This window comes from Elaeis guineensis, chromosome 1 (genome assembly GCF_000442705.2).
Source record: "Elaeis guineensis isolate ETL-2024a chromosome 1, EG11, whole genome shotgun sequence".
NCBI classification, from domain to species: Eukaryota; Viridiplantae; Streptophyta; class Magnoliopsida; order Arecales; family Arecaceae; genus Elaeis; species Elaeis guineensis.
This window is the reverse complement of record NC_025993.2, coordinates 163299157-163309991: the sequence shown is the minus strand read 5'-3', so window position 1 is coordinate 163309991 and position 10835 is coordinate 163299157. Positions and strand designations below refer to the sequence as shown.

General features: G+C 36.7%; 1 protein-coding gene across 1 annotated transcript; it reads right to left on the bottom strand.

Annotated features, from left to right (window-relative positions):
- Nucleotides 1-2227: 2227 nt before the first annotated feature.
- LOC105039483 (copper-transporting ATPase HMA4) lies at nucleotides 2228-10388 on the bottom strand. The gene is made up of 9 exons (XM_010915646.4): nucleotides 10056-10388; nucleotides 9185-9433; nucleotides 6979-7724; nucleotides 6004-6475; nucleotides 5748-5915; nucleotides 4959-5213; nucleotides 4700-4822; nucleotides 3987-4472; nucleotides 2228-3002 (listed from the first exon to the last, which is right to left on the bottom strand). Exons 2-9 carry the CDS (start codon nucleotides 9425-9427, stop codon nucleotides 2583-2585), a joined length of 2913 nt encoding a protein of 970 aa, XP_010913948.1. The 5' UTR covers nucleotides 9428-9433; nucleotides 10056-10388; the 3' UTR covers nucleotides 2228-2582.
- Between the last annotated feature and the right edge of the window lie 447 nt (nucleotides 10389-10835).

The window sequence follows — 10835 nt, the reverse complement described above, 5'->3', positions numbered from 1 at the left end:
TTAATAATTTTGTTTAAAAATTTTATATAATGAAAATACTCCTGTCCAAAATTATGACATCCCTTCACAAAAAATCCTTTATGACTTCCTGATACTTTAAATGACTTTCTATGAGTGACTTTTTGTGAATATATATGGCTTCCTGTGACTTTCTGTGAACATATATAACTTTCTGTGAATATATATGACTTTTTGTGAATATATATGGCTTTCTGTGAATATATATACTTCCTGTGAACATATATGATTTTCTGTAATTTCCTGTGAACATATATGACTTCCTTTCTATAACTTTCTATGACTTCTTATAAATATATATGACTTTCTGTGAACACATATATATATTCATATGAAGTCATATATATTCACAGGAAGTCACAGAAAATCATATATGTTCACAGAAAATCATATATATAATTTCCTGTGAATATATATGACTTCATATGAATATATATATATGTTCACAGAAAATCATATATATTCACACGAAGTTATCTATATTCACAAGAAATCATATATATTTACAGGAAGTCACATGACAGAAAGTCATACGAGGTATCAGAAAGTTATAAAGAGCATTTTCGTCATACAAAATTTTTAAATGAAAATATCAATATACAGACATTAAATATGCATTGGAAAATGATATCTATATGATCCAATCAAAGGAAGTGATGCACTCCATATCGGATTTTCTATGCTGTAGGCGGTGTACAAAGAATTTCTCGACTAAAAAAATGCAATAGGCCGAAAAGGCCTCCTTTCTTCCAAGTAATAAAATCTAACTATCACATGACTGGTACCAATTGAGCCGCCTATTAAACTAACCTGTTCTCCCGGTCCATCCCCGAATCGGTATGATGCACTCATCTCTCGCAACAAGCCAATATTAACATATCGTTGGTCCTTAATCCTCTCTCTAATTAGTATTTTTTTCCCATCCATGTAACAATCTCTCTTATAAGAGCACCTACAAATTGTTCTTTCCTCTTTTTGGATACCATCATGCCAATGGAGCGGCACATTAATATGCCTAAAAAACATCCCATTATGAATTTAGCAACTTTCTACTAGTGATATCATCCGAAATCCCTCAAGCATGAGATAGATATACGCGGGAGGGTGACCCCTTCGAAAGCCCCGGTATTACATTTACAGCCTTTTCTCCCCTGCGGCATGAGGGCGTAATATAATGCGGAAGGATTAATGACGGGCCCAGGGTAATGGACTTGGCATGCCAATAGTTCTGCTTGAGAAATTCTTTGTGCACTGCATGCGCGGTGCAATAAAAAATAATATAAAATATATCATCCAATCATGTTAGAATATATGATCATCATCTTTCAACACACATTTAATAGCACATGTAATATCTACAGTCAATTTTTTCGTTTGAAATTTTGAATGATGAAAATAATATTTGTTTTTGAAAAATTTATGACATCCTATGTAAATATTATGATGATTTATTGTACAGGATGTTATAATTTTTTTGTAGAATATCATATTTTTGACAAAAATATTTTCGTCACATAAAAATTTTATAAATTTTTTAATAATAAAAATATTTTTTTTTATGACATCGTACGAAAAAATTATGATATTTTATGCTAGAAATCATAATTTCAATACTGAATATCGTAATATTAACACAGGACGTCATAATTTATTCAGTAAAAAAAAATATTTTTATTATTTAAAATTTTAAATAAAAAATAAAATTATAAATATTAAATATATATTAAAAAATAATCGTTATGTTATATAGCTCGGCCGGATAGAACCATGTATTCCACGTTAGATTTTCTACGCGGCAGCATACAAAGAATTTCTCATTCCCACTTTCTGTATTTGGCCACGCAGGCTAGCACAGAGGACGCAAGTGTAATTGAAAGTCACAACTTGGAGACCAACGAACTGCAGCCAAGAGCTACCAAGCTTTTCTGACTAAAAAAAAAAAAAAAAAAGGGAAAAAAGAGCCGCTAAGCTCCAGGAGCATCTCAGTGCTTTGCTTTGGCAAGGCGCACAGACCTCCCACCAACAAATAAATAAAAAAACCTGATGAACTGAAAGTCTAATCCATTCATTTTCTTATCATTGGTCAGAATTTTGCACTCATTCTATTAAGATTATTTTAATGATAAATTGAAGATTATTGACACATAAAATAATTGAAAAGCAAGGGGTAACAGAGATATTTCCCAAACATGTTATTCAGAAAAGTTGATGATGCAGCAGAAATCACAGCTCTAATCAAATTAGAGAAAACCTGGACTAACAGTTACAACCGTTAGTTCACAGAAAAATGATCCACAATTTCTTGACCAAGTTTGATGCTGCAATACAGATAAAAGCTAATGCCAACTTTAAAACTTGATGGACAGACACTTCAATTGTAGCCATTAATTCTTGTGACCAGTCAGGGATTTCCAATCATGTTGATAGGAAAGTGACGTTACATTGACACAATGAGGGTATAACCAGATGGACTAACAGCTATACTCATTTGAATCTTATAACAACAATGAGGAATCTCGCAATTGTGTTGTGGGAAACTTTGATGATACAAAGGAGATCATTGCCTAAACTGAACAGTAATCATCAGATCCCTGAAGATCTTCGACCTGCAACGGCTTCTTATATGCCTGCAAGAGGAGAGAGGAGCAGACAACACTGACTGATGAGGCTGCCATGCATGCCCCGGCAAGCCAAGGTGGTAGTCGGATTCCAGTGAATGGGAAGAGAACCCCCGCAGCAACTGGCATGCCAAGTATATTGTACCCCAAGGCCCACATGTAATTAAGCTTGATTCTAGAAATTGTCTTCCTTGAGAGATCGATGGCAGTGATCACATCTTCAAGGTTACTCTTAAGTAAAACAACATCAGCAGCTTCGATAGCAACATCAGTGCCAGCACCAATTGCCATGCCGACATCAGCAGCAACCAGTGCTGGCGAGTCATTGATCCCATCTCCCACCATTGCCACTGTCAATCCTTTCATCTGCAATGTGATACAGAAGTCTCTGACATGATTGGCACTGTATTCTATGGCATAAGTAACTAATTATTTTTGACACTGTTTACTTCTAATTTTCTTGGTAAAAAAAGGGGAAGAGGTGCAGAGGGTCATGAAGTTTATTAATTTAATTCAGTACCTTTGTCCTTATATACCAGAAAATCATGATGTTGTCTGATTCTACTTGTTTTTATGCAATTTTGGATTAAAAAAAAAATCTTTAACACAAATTGAATATCACTGCTTTATAACTAGAATGAAATTTCTCATTTGCCTTCCTCCCAAGTCATTCTTTTTAAAAACTTCCTTTCTTAGCAATGAAACATCTCAAAATCCAAATTCTAACTTTTTAGAATGCTTAAAGCAAAGGACAATGGAGCAGAATGATGCACGTGGTAAAAACTCCTAGAGTCTCCATTAAGACTTAAATGAAAGAGCAAATGACAGCATTCAGCAAACTGTAAACTGAAAAACCTTCTAACAAACTTCAATGTCAACACAAGCAAGATGAACCATATTGATATGTTGTTTTACCAGCTAAATCAGTACACTAACCTGTCTCACCTTCAAATGACTTTGAAAATAGACTCAAAAGAGTTTCTGCACATGGTTCAGCAAGGATGCTTGTATTTGAGTTAGAACTTGTTAAGTTGGTTTAGCCAGTTCAATTAATCTAGTCGTAGCAGACTAATTATTATCCTCCATGATATGCTCTTCTAGATTCTTCCATACCATATTATAGAGAAACAAGAGTACCAGTGTACGACAGATGACAGAAAAAATATATCTAGTTCACCAGCCATAGCTCGGCTGGTTGGCAACCATCTCTATTTGAGAGAGGTCCAAATTTCGAACACCGTTGGTGATGTCCCTACTGTTTCTCTTAAAAAAAAAGGAATATTTAACTGAGCATGCAAGAATTTCGCTTGGAAGAATAAGGTATAAAACCACATTAATATTTTATCTTACCTGCAGCTCTTTAATTTTTTCCGCCTTTCCCACAGGATCTGTTTCAGCAAACACTGTACTTATTCCAAGCTCCCTTGCTATAGCACTGGCAGTAGCCCAATTATCACCAGTTACCATAATACTTGAGATGCTCATTGAACTTAGAAATGAGACCACATGTCCAGCCTCGGGCTTCAAGGGATCAGACACAGCAAAAGCCCCACAAATCAAACCATCGACGGCAACCAGCACACAGGTCCTCGCTAAATTTTCAGTGTCTGACATATAGTCCTGAACCTCGGGGCTTATTGGGACTTGGAAGGCAAGCATGAGCCTCTTGTTCCCAACCAGAACCATTTTACCATCAATATTTGCACTAACACCTGCACCAGGATGTACCTCAAAGTCCTTCACTTCTACTGTGTGATCATTGTTAGATCCATACTTCTGGTGAAGCTTCTTTGCATGCCCCACCACAGCCTTTGCTAAAGGGTGCTCACTGTTAGCCTGACAAAAGCAAAAATAAAATGCTAAGGAAATTTTATCAGATGTCTCCAAAGAGTCAAGTGCTAAGAAAATTGATCTACATATTCTGAAAGAAATCAGATGTTCATCCTGAACAAAAAAGGTTCAGTGCAACCCTGCAGTAACAAATAAACAAAGATAATCCTGGACACAATAGAATTATCCACTGTAAGTATCTGGAAGAACTATATACTGGTTTAAAGGCTAACCTCTGCAGCAGAAGCCAAGTTACACAACTCCTGTAGTGGCATATTTGTGAAGATTTTTGTGTGAACTACAGCAGGTTTTCCAACAGTCAGTGTTCCAGTCTTATCAAATATGACAGTTTTCACCTGTATTAATGAAGAATATGCCAGATAATCATCTGTCTCACCATTAATAGCATCACCAAAATCTGGATTAAACAATCAGAAGTAATACAACTACATGATAACCAGAAAGAAACCACTACCATTTTGTCCTACTTGCCTTGTGTGCTTTCTCAAGTGCATCACCTCCCTTGATAAGGACCCCTTGAGAAGCTCCTTTTCCGGTGGCAACCATAACAGCTGTTGGTGTTGCTAGTCCTAGAGCACATGGGCAGGCAACCACTAATACTGAAATCCCAAACTGTAGAGCAAGCTCAAAACCATCCATGGCCTTCGGTATCCAACTCTGTGGTAAAAGATGAGCTTCTCCAGGAATGAACCAGGCAAGCCAAGTAAGAAATGCAGCCACCACAACCTTGAAAAATATATAAGTAAAAATAGAAAGGTTTAGAAAAGGGATCATCATTCAAATACTCCTCTCAGCAGAGTATTAATATGCAGATCAAACTTCAGAAAGTGCTACAAATCTAGAATTTTTGAGCCAGCTTAGATCTGATGCCAAGTGGAAGAAAAGTTTCCACTGAGCACTAATGCAATACATATGGGTTTTATGTGGCACAGGAGCAGCTCAAGCATAGTAAAGTTCTTCACAGATTTATACCATCTGAATCTACACAAATACATGCTCTTAAAGCCTATATGTACTAAATCTCGAAGATTACAAAGATAGAAACAAAGATTACGGATCTGCCCCACTTCTCACAGAAAGCATTCCAAATTAGGAAAAGATATGCTTAAAATATCAAATTAGAATAAATTAATCTAAAGGGGTCTATAACTGCCAATAACTATCAGTATTATAACTGTTGTAACAATAAATAACAATCCTATGCAGAGTTTACTTTATCAGATGATTGTATAGCAGAAGATAATCAAATAAAGAACATACGGTTGGAACAAAGAATCTCGAAATCTTGTCAGCTAATTTCTGCACAGGAGCTCTCGCGAGTTGAGCAGCTTCCACCAGCTGAACTATTTGTGACAAAGCAGTCTCAGACCCAACATGGGTAGCCTTAACAAGGATGCACCCATTCTCATTCACAGTACCTCCAATAACCTGCTTGCAATATGTAGGCAAGAATATTTAGGATACAAGAAGCTTGCAAAACTATGACAATGGTAACAATTTTTTACTAGGTTGAAACCTTGTCTCCTGGTCTCTTAGCAATAGCCTTTGCTTCTCCAGTAATCATGCTCTCATTCACATGGCTCTGACCATTTATAACAATTCCATCAACAGGGACTTTTGCACCAGGAACAATCTTGATCACATCATTTCGTTGTAGTAACTGGGTGCTGATCTCTATCTCTGAGATGACATTCCCATCCTCATTCAGAGTTAGCAGAAAAGCTGTCTCAGGAGCAAGGTCTGTCAGTTTCGCCAAAGCATCTGATGTCTTACCCTTTGCCATCACCTCCAAATATTTTCCCAGCAGAATAAAAGATATCAACATAGCACTGGTTTCAAAGAAATCTTGTCCTTCAAATGATCGTGAAGTTGATGCTTTTATAACAATATACACAGAGTAGAAGTAAGCAGCATTAGTTCCCAAAGCAACCAGAACATCCATGTTAGAGGAGCCTCGTTTCAATGCATGATAAGATCCAATGTAGAATCTGAAATAATTGTCACATACAAAAACCTGCATTAGCAATTGCCACAAAGCTAGAATATAGCTGTTCCATCAAAAAAATGTGAAAATATTAATTAAGGTTGTTCACACTTGGCAATTAAGTTGTAAACTTAAATGATAGGAAGACATAAAAAGAAGAGGGGGAAAAGACTGGTAGCAAGCACTAACAAGAAATAACTAATAATTAATAAAGCACCTCCTCTCTCCCCCAAACTGAAGTTGACACATGGGAAAAAGTAAAATTTAGAAGCACTAAATAAGGGAAAAAATCACATTGAATCAAAAGCCATGTATCTGAATTGAACATGAGTTAATCAATATGAAAACCCTCTCTTAATGAAAATTAAGCATCATCACAAGGGTATAGTAAGTGGAAGCAGACAACAATTATGGTTTTGGTAATGATGGTGGAAATCATATCAGCTGATGAGGGCAACAACAATGATTACAACATGGAAGGAACTAGTGTAATATTCGGAATCATACCTCCAGCCAATTATGAACTGCACTGGAGAGCAAAGGACCCATCTTAGAACAATTCCAGTAGTAAGATTGTTGTATAGCTTATAGTTTAACCAGTCACCAATAGGAGAAAGCATCGGAAATACCATAGAGAACATAAAAACTGGAACTGAAAACAGGCAACTCCAAAGAAACTGGTTCCTGTAAACCCTAATTTCATGATGACGTTCTGTTTCTCTAGACCTTGGGGGAGTATGCAACCTTGCACTAAAGAAGTTAGGGCCTTGACCAGTTTCTTCAATGCATTTTATAAGTGATCTTGGACCAGTGAGATCAGGATCGTAGGCAACAGTTACTTTCTGACCCATTGGATCTATTTCAACATGGTTTACACCTTCAATTGCTTCAAGGGATGACTGGATGAGGATGGCATCTTCTGGAGAATGGAGACCTTCAAGTTTCAAATGAACTTTATTTAAATCATCTCCAGAGCTAATAAGATCCGCGCCAAAACCTGCATCCTCAATAGCCTCAATTAGGTGATCAGAATCAGTGATGTTGGGATCAAAGTGGATCTTGGCTTCTTCAAGGGCGAGGCCAACAACAGCCCTTTTAACTCCATTGACCATGAGAAGTGCTCGTTCAACAGATTCTGAGCAGCTTGTGCATGCCATTCCTTTGATTCGAAGACGACATACAGAAATCTCTTGTTCAGGAAATTCATCAACTTCATAATTTAAGTCTTCTATGGCTTCTTTAATTGTTTTTGCCTGAAGACAGAATCCAAATTTCATAAAAAGAATATATATCAAATAGATATTAATGGGCTAGAAACTAAGAACAATGTAAATGAACATGTTTATCAGAGTATAGAAACAAAAGGATTTAAAAGATATCACCAAAAAGAAACAAACAGGTGCCTCTCCTAGTCCTAGCTTGAAGTTTTAAGTCTGAAAAACTCGTCTCTTTTTTGTTTTTTTTGAACTGTATACTGGCAATGTTTCTGATTGTTCAATTAACCTGTTAAAACAGAAGACAACAACAATTGACAAATCAACTTATCTTTCAGCAGCTCTGCTTGATGCTCTTTTCAGCAGACATGGTCCAGCCCTAATCAATGAGCAATTTTCATATTCATACAAGTGGTTTAGAGCTTATGTAGTATTAGAAAGTATTGCCTGCATAAAAATTTGAATTGAATTTTAACAGATTGAGTACAGGATTTCTAGGCCGCACGAATCATGTATTCCTGTGAGTGAAATTTTTGAGTAGAAATTTTGGTAAGAGTTCTCTATGTGTAAGCAAATCTTTGTATTCATTGAGTAAATTTTAGTATCCATGTGAAAAAGCAGCAGACTAGAGAGTACAAAAGAGCATCTGCATGCATAACATAAAATTTAAACCAATAAAAATATGGGATTTTGGGATGCACATACCAGATGGTTTCATATCACCCAAACATTTAGGAAAACAGTTAGAAGGAATTTTCTGTGAATAATACCAATATGCACTATGGAGGCAAGAAGAAACTTCTCGCACTTGTGGTCTAACATGATCACAGTGAAACCAATTCACAGTTGAAAAGCAACACAAAAATCTGCTTAAATGGGGATTCTAGGCCAATTTACCATGTATCAAAAATTGTAAAAGAAAAAACACCCTGTGAAACTCCACCGTTCAAATATTAAAAGAACCCTTATCAATAGACACTGAAAGGGCAGACCACTGAACAGCAAATTTAAGAAAGTTGTAGAAGCTCTCATTCACTTCACGCTCTTCAGAATTACTGCATACTTCATTATGTAATAAAAAAAATTCATTTTCCCCACATGTCGCTATTAACATTTATGAGCATATCAACAAATAGTAAGGTAAAAAAAGCTAGGTTGGACAGTTAGATTATAACCAGATCCAACATGAACTGAATTTTGGTCAGACCATTCAAGGGTATGTCCATGAGGAAAACCCAAGACCTTATACTGTATTAAATAAGATTTAGAAGAGCCGGAAATAGCCCACATCAAACCTAATTGGAATCATCAAGGCAAATCACAACCCAGATTAGACAGGGCCTCGGGCAAGCACGTAGACATACATCTAACCTAATTCCATCCCAAGAATTCATATTCAACATTATGGAAAAATATAAGGTTACCATACTCGCAGTTATAGTCAAAGAATGTCATTTACGTTATTGAGACCCATAAATAATGGTTATTAGCTGACTCACATTGACAAATGCTGGTCTGTATCTGATTGCAGCCTGGCCTTGAATTGGTGACACTGAGATGCTCTCAATTCCTTTCATATTGCCGATAGCAGATTCTATAGATGCGGCACAAGAAGCACATTTAATTCCTCTGATCCTGAACATGACCTTCCTGGTATTCTTCTCATTTCTTGGAGATGCTTGTGCATCTTCTGAAGGTCGCAGAAGTGGTGCTGTCAAATTGTCCTTCCCATCCATTTCCATTCTCTCCTAATATATAAGCAAAACAAACAGTTGAACAAAAATCAAACAACAAAAATTCTTGAAACCAAAAGCCTAAGATCCAAGCTGGACTAGCTGCAACAAGTTTTGCAGTAACAGTGCAAAAAGTTATGGTGATGAAGTGTTTAATTTCATTACCAAGAAAAAAGAAGTGTTTAAATAGTCATAAGACCAAAAAACTCAGAAAAAAGACGTTGACTTCAAGAAAACAGCAAAGTTATCAACACCAAAACCTTAGAGATGATTCGAGGATAATCCCAAATATGCTGTCAGACAAAATTACTCTTGAGAACTAGCCGGAAAACTTAATCTCGAGATCAATCTTGAGATCCATACCAGGACCACAGCGATCATTCAACGATGAGATCGTCCCAAAGCAGCACGATATCATTTAATCCACTGCAAAACTACCCAGAAAACATGCACGGATTCATCTAAACCAGCACGAGATCGTGACAAAACACGAGTATCTGACTTTTAGAGAAACAACACGAGAACGAATCCAGAACAATCGGAAAAATCCCTAAAGATGAAGGATTTCAAAGAAAGATATGGAATAAATCTCCGAACGGATAACTAACCGGAGAGAAATTTAAAAAAGAAACAATACCTCGATCACCACCGGAACGTGGGAAGGGAGGGAGATTCTGAGACCAACGAGAGGCAGAGGGTTTCGGGGATTCTGCCGGGGATCGGCTAGGGTTTGATTTCCGCTTCTCTCTGGATGGAGGGAGGAGGAGAAGGAGGTCGGCACGGACAAGAGAACTCGTTTGCGGTGTTTGGAATTGGTGGGCGGGGCACCGAGACCCGCTGCCGCTTGCCCTTTTAATGCAGCCCCCACTCCCTCCCTCTAATCTTTTGATTTTTTTTTGAATTTTCGAACCTGTAACGTCTCACGTAATGCGAGAGCAAGGGTTCCACCGTTCACACGGGAAGGTCCGGCGGATGGAGAGCCATCATCAGTCATCCATCATGGTGCTTTTTTCGTCTTGAAAAAAAAAAAAAAAGAGGAGGCCACAATTGTTAAAAAGAAAAAACAGAAAAGAGAAAACTATGAGACTGACCAAGTCAACACTTGGGACATTTTTGTATTTTCCCAATTTCAAGCCTAATTTTAGCAGTGTATGTACAAGTAAGAACAAAATCTTAGCAAACTGGGAATCAAATTTATGCACTAATGTAGAAAATTATCTAAGAAGCTGTATTAACTCAAATTTAGAAGATTCTCCAAGATTTCAAACCAAATCATACAAATAATCAGATTTGGAGTATGTAACTTAACTAATAATTTATAGATCTCAAATATGATATATATATTTTGATGTGCCTTTTTTATTTTTTATGAAACTTTGTATCAATTGATTACATCAAATCCTAATGATCAGGTACT